Raw genomic sequence first — 18,090 nt, 5'->3', positions numbered from 1 at the left:
AACTGTGACTATGTGCACAAGACCTGTAGGGCATCAAAGCCAGCCCAGATCCCTGCATAGTGGAGGAAGAGCTCATGAATTCCTACCCTACCTGAAAAGCTACTGGCAATTGATGACTGGAGGACAGAGGGTTGGTTTCATTCAGGAATGTGACCTCTGAGAGGCTACCCATGTTCCAGGGGATGGTGCTACATCCCTTTACATACTGGCAGCATCAAGTGGACTTGGTGACTTTAATAAAAGAGCACATGAGACCAAGTGGGAAAGGTGGTGGAGGACTAGAGGAGGAATTGGTAGGAGGAGAATACATGTAATAAGTCTCAAACAATAAAACAACTACAAAATTAATAGTGGCGTAAGTGTTCAGGAGACAGAAGCAGGAGGGTTTCAGCAAGTTCAAAGCCATCCTAGTGTACATGGCAAGTCCTTAGAGACAGAGAGAGTCACTAAGTATATGAAAATATGCTCAATGTCATCAGCCATCAAGAAAGTGCAAGCTAAAACTGCAATGATATTCCATCATGCTGATCAGAATAACAAGGACATAGAATCAGCTTAGGTGCCCATCAGTAGGTGAGTGGGTAATGATAATGTGGCATATATAGAAAATAGAGTATTAACAGCTATAAAGAATGAAATCATGTTTAAAGAAAAATTATTGAGCTAGAAATCATCACTTTACTTTAAATAAACTAGACCCAGGAAGCAAATAATAAATTAATAAAATAAAACCCACATCGTCTGCTCTAATGCCTAGCCTTCTATACATAACTCCTAAAAAGAAACAGCTCCTGGAAAATATTTGAATAATTGCTAAAGCATTGCTCCAGCTGAGGGTACTTGATGGCCACCTGTCCTCGGCAGTCCAAGTACATTTACTTTTTTTGGAATATGCACCTACTTTCTCATATGATACATACATAGCATCTCACTCTCCTCAAAGGCCTCTTGTGTTCACACATCCAAGAGCTAGCTAGCATTGTCTTGGTACCAATAGAGTTAAGACAATCCTAGGAAGTGGTTTCTTTTGGTGAGAAAGTCCCAGTTACTCTAGAAGTAAGGAAAATAGAAATATGTTTGGCAAAGTCCTATGTTGAAAACAAGTCACTAGTGGCTGGTATTAAGGAAAACACCATTAAACCAGAGAAAATACAACACTATACATATGCTTAAAAGTATATATTTAAGAAGTTTCCTAAAAATCAGTAGAATGTGAAATAAAACACTACCAGCAATTTTATAAGGGATAGAATGGTTCCATTAAAAAAAAGCATTTTGAATATTCTCATCCTATGTTTGTATAATACCTCCTTTCTATTTCTTTCTTCCTTCTATTAATCCCTATGTTGAACCTAAGGAGTTGACTCTACATTACTATTTTGAACTAATGTTTTGTTTATATTATGTATGAAGTCATATTCCCTGCTATCAGAATGACACAGATAATGTCAGTTGGTATCATTAGGTTTTGTTTTTCCTTGTGTAACATTGGTAACTATAGAATGACATGTCTGTACCCAGAAAACTTCCAGCCAGTACGGTATGCAATGTACATATAAAGTCTGCTGTGGTCTTCCTTGGTGGCATGGGTTGAGAAAAAAAAAAAAAAAAAAAAAAAGGAATATCTGACTCGGGTGACAGCAGATGCCAGAAATGAGTTGAGAAAAAAATTGCTTCTCAGCGCACGAGTGTTAAGCTTGTAGAGAAGTATTGGGAATACTAAAGCATATGATAAGTTCCTGAAACTTAGAGTTGATATTGTAAAAGTATACTTAGAGAGGTCAACACACCGAAATCCTAACTGTAGAACAGGAAGGCGGGAGATAAGAAACGTGGGAGAAATGTGAGGCTGACTCTGTCCTACCAGGGCTCCAAATGGAGATGTGTAGACAGACCGGAAGGAGGCATGCAGTAGAAACTAGAGTAACGAAGCTTACAAATTCCAAGTGAGGTGGGTCAAGCCACAGGAAAAAGACCAAGAGGCCATTGCTGTTTCCCAGTACTGACACATATGCACTGCATTTTACATATAATTTAATATATGTGTCATATGTCAGCAAAGGGGTACCACTTATGCATCTAACTCTTGAGAGTTAATACAGCAGATGATGTTTTCAAGACATTATATTGTTTATTCAAACAGTGGTACCTCCGTTGTAGCTTCAGGCTAGGGAATGATCTAGACAGGGAACATCCACTAGAAATCTCTTTTTTGGTAATATTTTAAACAGTAATTTATTGATTTTTATTTTATGTCCATTGGTGTTTTGCTGCGCTATACATATCTGTGCTAGGGTGTTTGATCCCCTGGAACTGTAATTACAGGCATTTGTGAGCTCCCAGGTGGGTGCTGGGAATTGAACTCGGGTCCTCCAGGAAGAGCAACCAGTGCTCTTCACTGCTGAGCCATCTCTTAGGCCTCCCCATAAGCATCTTAATACCCTCTTCATTGCCTTCTTCCTCTTCCTCCTCCTTCTCCTTTCCAGTGCTGGGTATTGAACCCAGGACCTTTTCATGCTATGTGCATGTTCTACCACTGAGTTACATTCTCCAGCCCTCTAATACCTTACGCTAACTTCTCCCCTCTCCTCTCTTTCTCTACCCTCCTCCCCATCACCTCTCCCTCCCTCCCCCCCCCCACTCTCTCAAGTCAGGCAGTAAGCAGAGTCTCCTAACTTTCCACTCAGAACCACTACCTGATTTGTTTCTTCTAATGTTATAATAAAAGTTGATGTTTTAATAATCTTTAGGTGAGCTCCTTTCTTTTCCCTCTGGGTAGATGCTGAAGGTTGACCATTGCTCTCTTCTTCAGCTTTTCATTTCCGTTAAGGAAAGGAAATATCACTGTAATCGAGTTTCAAAACAGCCTTGTATCAAAGCCTCCTGTCAGCGCTGGGCTGGGATTAATTAGAGAAACTGCATGTTCAGGTTGCTATGAAGCAATGCAGTTTCTCTTATAGCTCTACCAGAAGCTCATGTACTATTGTTTATCTTGGCTTAGATTTTCTATTGTATTGCATAGTCAGAGTATACATTCACTTTTTAGAGGAAAAGGGCATACAAGGTCACTTCAGGAGTTATGAGTATGACTTTTCTTCTGGAAAAGTATACCCCCAAATCATTTTAGAGCTCCCACAGTGAGCTTTCATTTAATAATGAAGATTGTCCTCTTCCAACTAATCAAATTCTGTATTCTTGGTCTCAACAGAATTTCAAAGGATCTTCTTGCATATTCTGTGCTCTGTGTATAGAAATTTTTGCTACCTCATATATCTGATTGGCACAGGCATTTGGAAATATTATGTGGCTTGTGTTTTTGCCAAAGAAATGAAGAAAAATATTCTTAAGATGAGTTCCCCTTTTCATAGCCAACAAAATTAAAGTAAATTACAGCTATGTGAGGTAAAACCTACATTTAATAAACATTATTGAGTTATACCAGGTAGAGCATGGCTCTGAAAAGCTGTGTTTCTATAGGAAGATGACAGATGGAAATAATTCCAGTCATTTTGTAGTTTGATAGTCTAACACTTTTACGTTGTAAATTGGAGCGCTGCTTCACACAATCTCATTTCTGTGTCTGCAGTGAAAAATATTTGTTCTCATCTCTTCACATCCAGGTTGGTAAGAAAGCTGCTCCCATTACTTATTGCGTGAATTGTGGTGACCGTGTCCTGCCACTGGATGAAGTGTGCTCAAAGTTTCACTCATTCAGCTGGCAGAAAGTGGAGGTGGCTGCTAAGGGAACTGGGAAACCCTTCTGTCTGAACCACTGTTGTGGGCTCACTTTCCCTTCCCCATTTTATCCCTTAGGAGAACTGGCCCATTCTAGAAAGGGCTCTGTGTGAGCTTGCTTTTTCCGCCCTTTTGTTCATCTCTTCATCTCACATTGCTCTGTCATTATTCCTGTCTGACTCTACTTGCCTCTCAGCCACAGCTTACAGCAAAGGGTCCCCTGGCCATTTATGGGCATGAGACCACCACCCCCAATCTTTTGGGGATAAGGTGGATTCTTCCCCGGAAGTGCAATGTCATGGTAAATTCAGATATGAATGCAAAAAGGAAAAGAGGGAAATGTTAAAAATGGCCAAAAAAAAAAAAAAAAATCTTTTTACAAAACTGGATTGGGAGCCTGGGGACTGATAACTCAAAATGGATGAGTGGAAATGAATGACCCATATGCAGTGAAATACAGGAAGAAATCAAGACAGGAATGGGTTACAGGCAGAAGAGATTGCAGCATATTCAGACTCATGCCAGCTAATGCAAAGGAAATGATCCACACAAATGAAAGAAACAAGCAGAAAAGACGAAAATAGAATTTAGCCACAAGTAAACACTTTATTTTCCATTGTAAGAAGGAGCAATTGGTACTAAAATAGAACATTGAGTTAGAAGAAATGAAGCAAAATAAGTCCTAAAATAGAAACTCTGAAATTCTAAGAGAAAACATTAATTCATTCTTTGAGCAAATATTCATTGTTCATCTGGCGTATGTGAGGTAGTGCTCTGGGGTGGGGGAGCAGGGGCGAAAGCCAGCAGCGATGGCCGCTGCAAGGGCTCTGTTCTCAAGAAGCATGTAGTCTAGAGGAGAAAAGGGGAGGTAAGATGAGAAGGAGGACGAAAGGGGGAGGGAGGGAAGGGGGAAGGGAGAGACGAACGTTCTAAAACTACCAAATGTGCAGATGATTGAAATTGGCTATACAGTGCAATAAAACGGGATGGAGTGGCCACTTTAGGTGGGGTAATCAAAGTTCTCTGAGGACATATCGTTGAAGCTGACCCGAATGGCAAAATGGAAACAACTTCACCGCAAACACAGAAGACCTTCAACCAAGAAGCTTGTCCTTTTAAAAGAATATGCACATAGCCGGAGTCTATAGTCCTACAGGTGGCTTGAAAACACCTATTAACTCTGTCTCTGTGTTATTAATGTTATTATATGATGAAACTTCGTAAAATAATGTAGTGTATGGTTTAACCCTGACGCCTATTATGGGAAAGTTGACATTAACTAGTTACACTGGAAATACCATCTTGCTCAGTACTCTGCCCTGTTACAGGCTTGAGGTAGCGCAAAGCCTCACTCACGTGCACGTGTCTTCAATTGTTTCCTCTCCTGTGTTCGGAGGGAAGCTGGTCCTTCAACTTTCTCACACAGCTCCGTGGGGCCATCGTGTGAGGTGCTACTCCAGGGTCACTACTGGCTCTACAGTACCACAGGAAAGACAGAAAATGATTGTGAATGTTGAATTTGGGGATTAGTGCCTCAGCCCTTCTGGGTTGGAAATTATTTGTGTCCAGATACATGGCAATGAAGGAATGCTGTGTTTAATATAATCATATCCTCTGCCTAATGCTTTCTGGTCTCATCTTCTCATCATAATGAAGAGCCTCGAAACTATTTTTTAGCATAAAGAACTTACTGAACTAATAGACCGGTTCCGATCTAAAGCGCACACTGTCTAAAGCATGAGAGGGAGCAGGTAGCTCACTTAACATATGCCCTGTGTCTCTCTAGCTTTTTGCACAGGGCAGAGTCAGAAAAACCTGAAACACGTGAGCACGAGAGCCATTCTGAACAGGCAGCTGTGTATGTCTGTTTTGTTCTTCTCTGGATGTCAGGACAAAAGCTTACCTGAAAGTCTCTTCTGTGAGGACTGTCCCAACAGATGGTGTGCCAGGAGCACGCTGGACATCGGGAACTTGCGCCTGCCATCAGAGAAATGACGGGGCGATGATGCGCAGTGGGAGCTCATGAAAGAGTGATGTGCTTTGACTCCTGCAATGAAGTACCCAAGTGGATAACATGGACTTGCTGGATCCTGCAGGCCAAACTGAGGACCCACAAGGAGAGCTGTCAGTGACAGCATCTCCCATTGTCACTGGGAGGCTGAAGAAAAGGAGGAAACAGGAATGGAAGCAAAGGAGAAGGAAGTGGGAATATATGAAAAATGCAAGTGGGGACGAAAGATTATAATACTCAGAGAAGACATCTCCAGAGGTGGGTGTGGCCAAAGGGTCCCACCCAGCCTTCTCGCCAATGCGTGGGACTTGTGAGGCTGGAGGACTCTGTGGCTCTCCAAAGATGCCTCTTATCTGATGTGGGCTTCTTCCTCCTGAGAGACTGACCATTCCTAATGAATGTGAGAATTATCTTCCCCTCCTTTTCATGGTTGGTTTCTCTTGACTTTCCCTCAAATATGCCTTTTATGTTATCCATAAACAGGCTAAAAATACATGTAAATCCCCAGGGAGCTAAAAGCAAAAGGCTTTGCACGAACCTGAGGGAAGTGGCCACAACCTCAGTGGCCTAGTTCCAAACAGTGATGCAGCTGTCTTAGCATGATCTCAAGGTACTCTTCCGGCTCTCACCCTCATCTCCATCCCCTCCCCCAAGCAAATATTTGTTCACTGAGGCCTGAAATTGATTTTTCAGAGGACAGAACTTCACATTTCATAATAGAAAAATGATTTTGGATGCATAGTCACTCTCCTAGGCAAAGCAAAATATGGCTTTGGCGTCACCATTTGGAAGCATGCTGACCCCTTTCCTAAGAGCAAAGCAGGGAGCCCAACCCGGTATTAGACAAGTGTCCCATTCCAAGGACAAACAGGGAAAGGAAGGAAGCTGGGAGCAAAGACCTCAAACTGATTACCTATAGGGTATTAAGGGCACACACCCTTTTCTACTAAGTCCTTTGTGTAGCTCAAAAGAACATCTACAAAACGACCCTGATAACTTCTCTGGTCTCACAGACCACCAACAATACCCCAGACGTGGTCCCCTGTACCCAACTCTGGCACAACCATAGTATCTTGAACTACTTTGTAGAACCTCAAGAGACATGTCGTTTGCTGTGTCTCCTTCTGCCTGGGATAATATGGGCCATTCTACCCAGCTCCATACCTTTCCCTTTCCCCTGGACCATCTCTGAACTTTATTGGGGGAGGGGGTCATGATTTAGATATGCCTTTCTGCAGAAAGCTGCTCTTAGAAAGGCTATCACTTTCTCCCAGCCAAAGCCACCAGTGCCATCAGTGTGCTGGGGCCGCACAAGGACAGCAACGAGCAAAAGGGAGTGGATTTGGGATTGCAGTCAGCACCACATTGAACGTGTTAGCATTGCTCTCTACCTCAGGAATTCCACCCAAGGAAAGCATGACCACAAACAAGCCTGACAGGGAGCCCAGGGCAAATGGCCTTGGGATGGGGACAGTCTTGCACCCATGAGAAGAGTTTCAAACACATGTTGTCCAGCTACTCACCTTGCCACTACTCCACAATTACCAGGACACTGTTGGTAGGATAGACATACTCCAAGACATCTGAAGAGACCTTCAAAGAAAAAAAAATCAACACTGCTAAAGGAAGATACCAAAAGTAACAAATAATCAATATGGGAAAAAGAGCTATTAAGATAATGAAAACTTTAAAGTATGTGTGATTGGTATATGCAAAGAAAAGAAGCATTATATCCAAGATTCTACCATATCCATAAAACAGAAATTATCTACATCAAGTTGGAAATAGTGTGAGGTAGGCTCTCTTACTGAACCTGTGGCATAGCGATTGGATGAGCTAGTCTCGTTAACCATCTTATCACTGGCAACCCTGATCAATACCTCTCCAGGACGGGTATTCCAGTGACCATACTCACCCATCTTTAAGTGGATTCTAGGGTGATGCGAACTCCCATTCCTACACTTGAAAGACAAGTACTTTACCTACTGGGACCTAGCCCCCAAAATATTTTTAATTAAAACTACTGTGCTATCTCAATGGATCACCTAATAGTTTATAGCAACAAAGAGAAAGTAGTAACTGCAGTAATAAAAGTTGTCACTATCCATCTTAGCCTGATTAGCGTCATTAACAGTGGATCAAATGGCATGTGTATTTTCCAGTGTGATGAACCAAGAATACAGTATTGCTTCTGTAATATTCTTGATGAAAATGTCTGCTGCACACTTAGACATGGGAGGGGAGGCTCATCAAACAGCTCCAGATAGGAATAAAGACATTCTATAAACGGACTCCTGGAATTCCTCTTGACTGAAAGATATTCATGAGATTAAAAAAAGCAAAAGAGTGCCACATGTAATGAAAAAAACACAAGGGGACATGAAATGTAAATGCTGTACATAGCCTTTAAATGAGGTTCCTCATCTTAAAGCTAAAGCGGACATTATTGGAACAATTGGGCAAGTCTGAATATAGACTAGATGTTAATAATTTGCATTACCAAATTGTATTAATTATGTTCAACCGAGGTTTTAGAATTATTTGGTATGATCATGGGGGGAATAATACAGTAAAACATCCTTATTCTTTCTTCCTTATTTTTCACATGTTTGATGTGTAGGTTGCATGCATGTGTGTATGCCTGTATAGTCAGAGACAGTGAAGGGTGTTGAGCACCTTCCTGTATCACCATCTGCCTTATTCACTTGACACAGAATCTCGAACTGAAGCTGAATCTCATGGCTTAGGCTAGGCTGGCAAGCCCTGGAGCTCCTAGGATCTGTCTACCTCTTCTTCCCAGAGCAGGAGTTATAGGCATGTGTAGCCATGTCTAGCTATTGCCCAGGTACAGGGTTTTTTAATTCAGGTCTGCATGTTACACAGCAGAGTCTCTCACGCACTGAGATATCTTCCATCCATAATAACCTTGTTTGTCGGGGAATATATACTGAAGTATTTAGGACCAGGTGAAGTAAGGCCTGCAACTTAAATTTAAATGTTTGGTCACAAAAAAAATATATAAAAAATTCACATGTAATTTTAGATACCAACTTATAACGTATATGCAATTTTTCAAATTAAGGGGTGAATCCTTATCAAGTGCCAAGAAAAGTTAACATAAAAGAGTTCACACAGAGACATATTTAGGAACTGTTTTAGGATTCAAAAGTTGAAAGATTATAGCCTAAAACTTTTCAAAGATCCATAAATAGACCACATACAAAAGCATCTCTGGATATAAATAGACAATGAGAGAACAATGCCATCCAAGTTCTCAGACAAACTTAGTTCGAACACAGATTCCTGAACGTAGCCAATAGAATATAGGGGCAAGCATGTTGGAAGGGGAGAGGGGCATATGTATTTTGAGGCACATAAAGGCTAAGAACTTTTTTCCCACAGATCTCCTCTGAAATAATCAGTCAAAGATACATTCCATACATGCCTTCATGTTACCTAGCCTTCAAAGTTTAAAAAGCAGAGGGCTTTTCTGAGGCGTCCCCCTTAGCCCCCTCCCAAATCGCCCAGCTCAGGTTCAAGTCCACAGATGAATTCTGCCCCAGAGGTGGGTGGAAAATGGACAACTACACTTGGACCAGGGGACAAGTGCAAATGGCTTTTAAGAGGTCATCGCCCTCTGACTGTGAAATGATAATTACTTGCTTAATTAATTTCCACCAAACAGCATACCATAAGATTGGAAAATCTATTCCCCAGGCAAGCTACATCCCCAGTACCAATGTGCACAAAGCACACTGCTAAGGACCAAAACTTCCCACCAGGGAACTTGTGTTCATGCTCTGGCTGACTTCTCAAGTTTCTGCTGTGCTTGGAGGAGGGGTGCATAGCTCAGACTTCTTGGTGTTAGCCTTTCTCCTTCTTTTTGCTAACTCAGGGGACAGAAGAGACAAACAAGAGTCATTACCAGTCCCTTCAGGACAGGTCTCTCCACAAATTTGAGGGTACGTTGTTGTTTTAAAGGATTGGTAAAACTGGGCTAAAGGACAATAAGTGAAGTTTCTATATCAAACATGCTCAATGATGACCGAGAAATTCAATTTCTCTGGAATTATATCTACATACTTAAAATCAAGTAAAAGAATATAAAACACAAGAGATCCCTTTTCTCCAAACTGCCAAATAGCCTTGCCGTTATTTATATACCGCTGGCTGCTGTCTAGTGGTGGCTCATGTCTGTAGTCTTAGCGCTGAGAAAACTGAGGTTGGAGGATTGCCATGAGTTTGAGGCCAGCCTAGGCTATACAGCGTCAGTACATCCAGGACTATGTAACAAGATCTTATCTAAAGGAGAGGGAGGGAGGAGGGAAAGGGACAGCAGATCCAAAGGACAAAGATGATGAGGAGAAAAAGCAGGAGGAGGGGAGAGCCAGTCTTTCTTCTGTGTCTCGGATCAAGCCTAGTGTTTGGTATTCAGTGGATACTCAAGAAGTATTTGTGTGGAAATGGGAACCAAGGAGCAAATAAATAAATAACAAAGCTGGAGAAGGTAGAAGCCAATTTCTCTGACCATTATTGTGGTACTGGGATACACCCCTGTGGCTATAAACATTTTCAAGGTAAAACGGGGCAGATAATGACAGATTATATACCTAGACCAAGGACTATGATCCTCCATCTAATTTCATGTCCCCTTGTGCTTGAACCAATTTTTAGTGTTGTTTGGGGATTTATTTATGTGAGGCCAGTCCCAATGAACAGGAATCTCGGTGGCCAGAGCTTTGCTGTGGACAGCTACTCAGGACGACGAGGCCCTTCACACAGCATGTGTGTGGGTCTTCAGTGTGTCAACACAGTACCACTCTACAGTAGGGCTTTCTTCACCTAGACAGCTATATTAAAGGAGACTGGAGAGCCAGGAAATGGAAAGCTAGTCCACGCTCTACTGTAGCCTGAGAAAGCCATTGGCCAGAATGTTGTAAGAGCATAATATATGTACACACACACACACACACACACACACACACACACACACACACACACACACACTTGCTTTATAACTCAGGGAGACATTAGTGTCATCGAGGCATTCCCCTCACAAAGCATTGCCAGTCTTTGTAATGACACACTGAGTAGAGAGCCTGCATTGCTGGTTTCTCACCCCCCCCCCATCTCATACCTTTTCCTTAGGAAAGGAAGCTAGCGGGGAAGCAAAGAGTTTGGACAGCAAAACTGAGGAGAACTCTGAAACACCTGCCCTGGAGGATTCCTCGTCACCCCCTCTAGACAGCCAGCAGCAGTCCTGGCAGGTTTCCACGGACATCGAGAATACTGAGAGGTAAGTGGGACATTCCCCCCGGACAGAAGCCACCCCGCCTCCAGCCTGTGTCCTCAGGGGCCAGAGTGCAGGGGTTTCTACTCCGGGTTCAGAAGACACAGGGCTCACTGTGGTCTGACAGAGCAGCCAGGCTGGCAGGAACTTGAGTCTGCCTGACCTGCAGAGGGAAACCCGGGGAGGGAGCAAGGGATTGTGGGGTTTGCAGCACTCAGAACGTCTGAGAAAACAACTCCAAGGTGAAAGCTTTGCCTTGGCTCTTGGTTTCAGAGGGTGTAGACTAGGAGTGGCTGGCTCCTTGCGTTTAAGCTTGAGACAATATACGGGAGCCTATAACAGAAGACAATACTCACCTTCTGACAACCAGGATGCCAAGAGAAAGCAGGAGGGGCTGGAGGCAGTGTGTCCTTCAGAGTCATACCCCTGGTGACATGAGGCTTACCTCCTCCAACCTTGCCCCACGTCCTAGTTTGCCTTACCTCCCAATAATAATGTCAAATAATTTATCCGTCAATGCACTGACTTGCCAATTAGGTCAGAGCCCTTACGGTCCAGCCACCTCTTTACAGGGCCTCCAGCTGGGGACCAAGCCTTCAACACATAAACCTGTGGGATCATTTCATGCTCAAACCACAGTAAGTGATCCATACCTTACAAGGGGACAGTAGCAGGATCTACAGTAGTTTCACGCTCCAAGACCTCTGCCTATTCCATCCAACACAGCACATGTCCATTGCAAATAAAAACAATCCAGGAGTGCACAGCTCTGACCCCAGTACTTGGGAGGCATTGTCTCAAAAAGAGAAAGAAAAAAGAAAAGGAAAGGGAACTGTATACTTCTCACAAGAGAAAGGGGCAGACCTAACACAGCCTAACAATGGCCAGTTCCTAAATTGCCCTTTTATTTGAGGGAAAAGAATCTAAATTATCCAAAGATACTTTGGGGTGTTTAGAATATCCTACTTGGCATTTTGACCAATTCATAGGTTTTCACAGCCTCTCCTAGAACATAGCTGATGGCACCTTAGTAGCTAGAATGAGTTAATGCATCGACCTATGCAGCTTACTGCTAAAAAGGGACTTTCTCCAGGACGGAAATAATTCTATGGTAATTCGGTTTCATTGAGGAAAAGAAATCAACAGTGATAAAAGAACAAGTGCCCATCCATCAATATGCTGAAAATACTACCCTGTGAAGCAAAAAGACAAAGCCCTTGTGTAGCTTTCACACTAATGCCCATGCCCTTTGCTTTGAATGTCGCCAGAGCTGTCCCAAGGCAGCTGAATGAACTCAGGGTAATTCTGCTCCATGCTCCTCTGTGTGTATGAGTCACGGACCAGATAATGAACATTTCATTTTATCTTATTTCTTTTGGAAATGGAACACACAATGCCATTGAGGTTCCACTTCCAGGTTGTAATATAATTCTAAAGCTAATTACCAAATTTCTGTGTTTATAGGAAAGTGGAGAATCTGGTAATCCTGTGCTATTAGTATACCTTGTATACACTTTGATATCCAATAATTCAGACAACGAAACTTGTTTGTCTCCATGTTATGGGAGTATGAACAAATGATAAAAGAGTCAAGCATCTTCATCTACAGAAATAAATTATTTTGTAGAAATAAGTAGAAAATTCTTTGGTCTGCTCCCAGAGAAAGGGAGTGCATCTGTCAGAGTGCCATGGTCAGGGCAAAGCCATTGCCTTTTCATATACCTCAGATCGAAGTTAGAGCTACACTTCATGCTTTGAGAAATTGCTAGGTGGTGATGGCGCTGGCATTTAGTCCCAGCACTCGGGAGGCAGACGATCTCTATGAGTTTGATCTACAGAGCAAATTCCAGGGCAGCCAGGGGCACACACACAGAAAAACCCTGCTTTGAAAACCCAAAAAAAGATTAGGGGGAGGAAAGAGGGAGGGAGGGAGGGAGAGAGAGAGAGAGAGATCAACATTTCATGGTAGTGAGTGTAGAGAAGGATAGCCTGCTGTGTTTGCAATGCTGCTGGCTACAATGTTTAAGTTCATATAATGCTGCTGGCTACAATGTTTAAGTTCATATTTTGGTCAAGGGAGATAGACCTGCCTGAGGGAAGTGGGCAGCAAGAAACACAGGCTGAGATAGCTTTGGGTTCCCTTGCTCTCTGCCCAGTGCTCTGCTCCGGGCTGCCATAGAACTCACCAGGAGAGCTCAAGTCATTGGCAGCTGCCCCCTCCAGAAGTCAACCCAATCATGTTCTCTTCTTGGGCGCAGAGGAGACACAGGTCCTCCTCCAGTGCCAGGTGACAAATGGGACTTCATCCCAGTGGTATGTGATGTGTCCTCCCTCCTCCCCCACTCAGCTAGGCTGGAGACCTTACCTGGAAATACTCCTGATGGTGACCCGGCCTTCCTTCAGCTTTGTCTGCGTTCTGTGCCCGCCCATGACACTCCCTCAGCCTCACATCACTGGATGCCATTCCAAACGTCCCAGGGTCTTTCTATCCACTCACCATCCTGCTCTCCTTTCCTTTCCCAGTCAGGGGTGCCTGAGACTTGAGCTCCCTTTTGGTTTTGTTTTTTTAATTAACTAATTTGTTTGTTTTACATCCAGACCACAGCTCCCCCCACCTCGTCTCCTCCCATCCCCTCCCCCCACACCCCCTCTGCACCCTCTCCCAATCATTCCTCCTCTGCTTCTGTTCAGAAAGGGACAGGTCTCCCATAGGTGACTTTCTCTTTCCTCCTTGTCTCCTAGTCCCTCCTCTCTTGCTTTCCTATTGGCCAACAGTGCTTTATTTATTAACCAGTATGAAAAACATATTTACATAATGGCATCTCCCATCGTGTGTGTGTGTGTGTGTGTGTGTGTGTGTGTGTGTGTGTGTGTGTTACACTGCACATGCACAAGGCAGAAGACAACCTACAGGAATCAATTTGCTTCTAGCATGTGGGTCCTGGGAATTGACTTCAAGCCATCAGTGGTCCCCGATGGCCTCTCTCCCAGTATCTCTACTGTGAAGACCTCTTCCCTGGAGGTCTCTGAATGTATCCCTTGTCGAGCTTGGTGACATAAACCCATTCCAACACTCAGGAGGCTGTCAGAGGAAAGCCAAAATGCAAGGCTATCCTCTGAGAACTTTTCTCAAAGAAACAAGGGCTTTGTAGTTCTCTGGTAGAGAGACATCCAGGCATTCACAGGGCCCTGGGTTTAATGCGTAGTTACCACCCAACAACAATAGTAGTGATGGTAATAATAATGTATTGCTCTGCTATCACTCAAATCAGTTCATGGCAAGGAAGAGACCTAAAACAAGCAGAGAGCAAGGACTCTGCACAGGAGCACAGCCCTCTGGCCATAAACCCCAATGACGGTCCCCGAGCCTTACTCCCTCCCCCCCCCCAGGCCCACTGTTCCAGTTGTGTGGCCTTGACCTCTCGCTATAGATCCATAGTACTGTCCTCAAATATTGAGGTTCTCCGCTGATTTCAGCAAGGTCTGACCAAAGGCAGAGATGCCCAGGGCTGGAGCAGAGTCCCTTCCCAAGGAAACATTTGGCAAGGAACTGCGTTTCTTCTGTAGCCAGCCACTCTCAGATACACTCTTTCTTGTAAAAAGCAAAGTTAATTCAACATTGTGTGAGAGTTAGAATTAAAGTTGGCATGCTCCTATGTATAGAGTCCCACCCTTCCTTCATCCCGTGAAATGCATAGCTCGAGGGCTCATCTGGGAGGTGCACAGCTAAAGTTTCCCTTCTTTTTATCGACCCTACAGAGACATGCGAGAAATGAAAAACCTCCTAAGCAAACTCAGGGAAACCATGCCTTTACCGCTGAAAAATCAAGGTGAGTCCTGGGATGTCTGTGTGAGACAGAGGATATCTTTAACGTGCTGAACTTGGAACCTGCTTCTTAGCAAGGTAATGCAAGCATTTCCCACAAAGAGAGGTAGGCCTCGGACCTTTCTCTTTCCCCAAGAGAATGTGATAAGATGACGGGCTGGGTGATGGAGACAGAGATGCACTCACCTGGAAGACTGTGCCCACAATCCTGCCAGACTGGTCATATGCTGAAGAAAGTACCACACAGGTGTGCCTCCACTATAGGACCAAGAACATGGCTCTTGCCTGTACAGGGCTTATAGATTAGTGGAGAAAGCTCTCTCAATTTACATGTTTAATTGTATAAAAATAATAAGAAGAATTAATATATATTAGTGTGCCACTATCCTGAGTACATCTTGTGTATCTGCTATGTTGCCTTATACAATTTTTTTCTTTTCTTTTTTTCTCCCATATTGGGGGTCAAAACAAGGACTGCACATGTTAGGCAAGTAGTCTACCATGAACTATATCCCCAGTCCCCTATTTAAATCTAATAATGATTTATGGAGATTCTATTATAGTTTTCCTAATTTGCAAGGAGCTAAGACAAGGGGGCTAGTCTGTCCATTTTTTCAATGCCATTCAGGTTATAACAGAATGTCTGGGCTGTAGATTTGAACTTAGGAAGCCCATCTCCAATGCTATGCATGAAAATACAACTGGACACAGACACGGAAAGGGATACTCACCAGAGTGGGGGATGGCTCTGATTTTGTTAACTATTGGATCCCCAGTCTCTGGAGTCTGGAACACAGTTAGAATACCACCTGGTCAAATGTTTGTTAAATCTTTACCCGGCTTTTTGGGAATCTAAGACTGAAGATGTGCACAAAGGTAAATACTAAGTGCTTTACATAAAGCATGCCTAGCTAGAGCAGCCATGAGCGAAACATTAGCTTCAGAAAGTGGTTACCAAGAAGATATGAAAGGCTCTTTAGAGGCAAGAAAGAAACTCCTCCTGTTTCCACGGAACAAAGCCTGTGCAGGAGAGAGGGAGGACAGTACATCGTTTGCCTGGGAGCAAGGGAAGCTGAGTGAGGAGGAGGGGAGGAGGAGGAGGACTTGGCAGCAGAGCTGGAGCGCCTCTTGGCTCAGAGAGCATCTCAGCAGAAGGTGGAGAGGTGGAGGCAGGTGGGAGCACCAGACAAAGGCTGAGAAGCAGCAGAGGCTGCTCTGTGCTGGAGGTCTGGGTCACAAGAGTGGGCAGGGAAGGAGGCAGGTCATTGCAAGCCAAAAGCCTGCTCACCCCATCCCACCCCACCCCACCCCACCCCACCCTCAGAGCCAGTCAGGGCACTTCAGAGTCCTGGGAGAAAGCAAGCATGTAGTGTTCTGACCATGCACACAAAGTTGCTGAGAAATACGCATGGGTTGCAGATGAAGGGCTTCAATTAACTCTAGCCTTGAGTTCAGATTCTGGCTCTGTTGTTGTCCAACTCCATGACATAAAGCAAGCTGTTGACTGTTAGGAGTAAGGTTTTTCCTGCCAGCCTGGACCCACCAAGGTGCCAGCCCCAAATAACACACCGAGACTCTGTATTTGATATAATGCTGTTGGCCAGGTACAGTTTCTTATCGGCTAGCTCTGTCTTAATTATTAACCCATTTCTATTAATCTAAGTATTTCCACGTGGTCTCATCTTACTGGAGAGGGGCTGACATTGTGCTCTCCCGGTCTCTACATGCTGACTCCTCGAATCCTCCTTGTCTCCTAGTCCTGCCTATCTCATTAACCAGTATGAGAAACATATTCACAGAATGACATCTCCCATCAGTTGACTTCTGGAAATTTCAGGTTTCTTGTCACTGATTGGGGGAAGACTTCCGATGGTGGCTTGAGGATTAAGAAGCAGTATAACACATGCCTGTCATCAACCTTACAAATAGAAGAAGCTCAAGGGATCCTCCGCTGTTGATGTGTTTGTGGAAACTGTTTATCATTTCCTAGCTGCCCCACCCAGACTTGTTCAGAACTCCAAGCCAACAGCAAGTAGAACTCAGCCTGCAAGGACCATGTGTCAATCCATGTCAAATCAGTCTTGAACTCTAGGCCAGAGAATGGGCCTCTGGAACTTCACATTTAGAGCACAGGTTAGGATCAATAGGTTTGGCAATCTCCCCTGTGGACTCTACCCTGCCTCTTACTGAGCTACACATTCAGCTTCTCAGGAGGGTAACGTCCCATGGTGCCCAGTCTGAATTTTGTGACTGTCACGAAGTCTACATATATTTTTATTGACTTGTTTTTATATTCCAATCCCAGTTTCCCCTCCCCCATCTTCCCCCACTTCCCCCCCACCATCTCCCATTTGCTCCTTAGGAAATCTACAAAACATGTCCCTTCATCTCATTGAGGCAGGACCAAGGCACCTCTCCACCCCCCCCCCACACACACACACACATTCACCTGTGTCTAGGCTGATCAAGGTATTTCTCCACCTAGAATGGGCTGCACCAAGTCAGTTTGAGCATTAGTGTTAGATCTTGGACCCACTGCCAGTGGCCTCATATATTGTCCCAGTCACACCACTGTCACCTGTATTAAGGGAGTCTAGTTCGGTTTTATGCAGGTCCCCCATTTGTCAGACCTGAGTCAGAGATGAAGTCTATATTTTAAGTGAACCCATTTTAAGCCTTTCTTCCACAACTACAGCTGGTCCACGCAGCCATTTCAGAACCATGTGTGGACAGAAACACAGAAATTCTATTTTAGTTAGGTAATTTTCAAAATCATAGGAGGTATGATATAAATATTTTTTATATTCTATAAACAGAAAAATGATTGGACTTTTGAATGTTTTTGTAAGATAAAAGAGCAACAGCACTGAATGTTGATTCTACTAGTGAAAACGTGAGAGGGAATAATCGCCCAAGTAAATAATACCAGGTCTTAAATCCCGAATCCATCTGGAAAATGAAAACATAAAAATTTATCTAGGAAGTGTCTCAGTCATATTCTAACAATAAAATGAATAGCTGGTGTCTCGTGCTGCGGTGAAATTGCGAAGAAACACTTAGCAAGTTGGCCTCCGCTCAGTGTCCTGCCAGTGTCGGTGAGCAGAAGGGTGTGAGAATTAGAGGAAGGGGCCAGACAGGCCCTGAGGGAAGGAGAGGCAGTCTCTTCGTATGGCAGGGCCATTGAACTCATTTCCAAAGCCACCTGATTCTCCCCTGTGCACGCACAGA

The 18,090-nt window shown here is 43.8% G+C and overlaps 1 protein-coding gene across 2 annotated transcripts in view; it reads left to right on the top strand.

The window, feature by feature from the left end:
* The window catches only part of Rgs7bp (regulator of G protein signaling 7 binding protein), an 82,464-nt gene that overhangs the window by 58,219 nt on the left and 6,155 nt on the right, over positions 1-18,090 (top strand). For both annotated transcript variants that reach the window (XM_051182889.1, XM_051182890.1), the window contains exons 4-5: positions 10,895-11,042; positions 14,796-14,866. In XM_051182889.1, the coding sequence (XP_051038846.1) occupies positions 10,895-11,042; positions 14,796-14,866 (219 nt within the window). The remainder of the gene's footprint in view (positions 1-10,894; positions 11,043-14,795; positions 14,867-18,090) is intronic.

This window comes from Phodopus roborovskii, unplaced genomic scaffold (assembly GCF_943737965.1).
Source record: "Phodopus roborovskii unplaced genomic scaffold, PHOROB, whole genome shotgun sequence".
Taxonomy (NCBI): domain Eukaryota; kingdom Metazoa; phylum Chordata; class Mammalia; order Rodentia; family Cricetidae; genus Phodopus; species Phodopus roborovskii.
The sequence above is the reverse complement of the archived record's forward strand: the minus strand, read 5'-3'. Positions and strand labels throughout refer to the sequence as shown.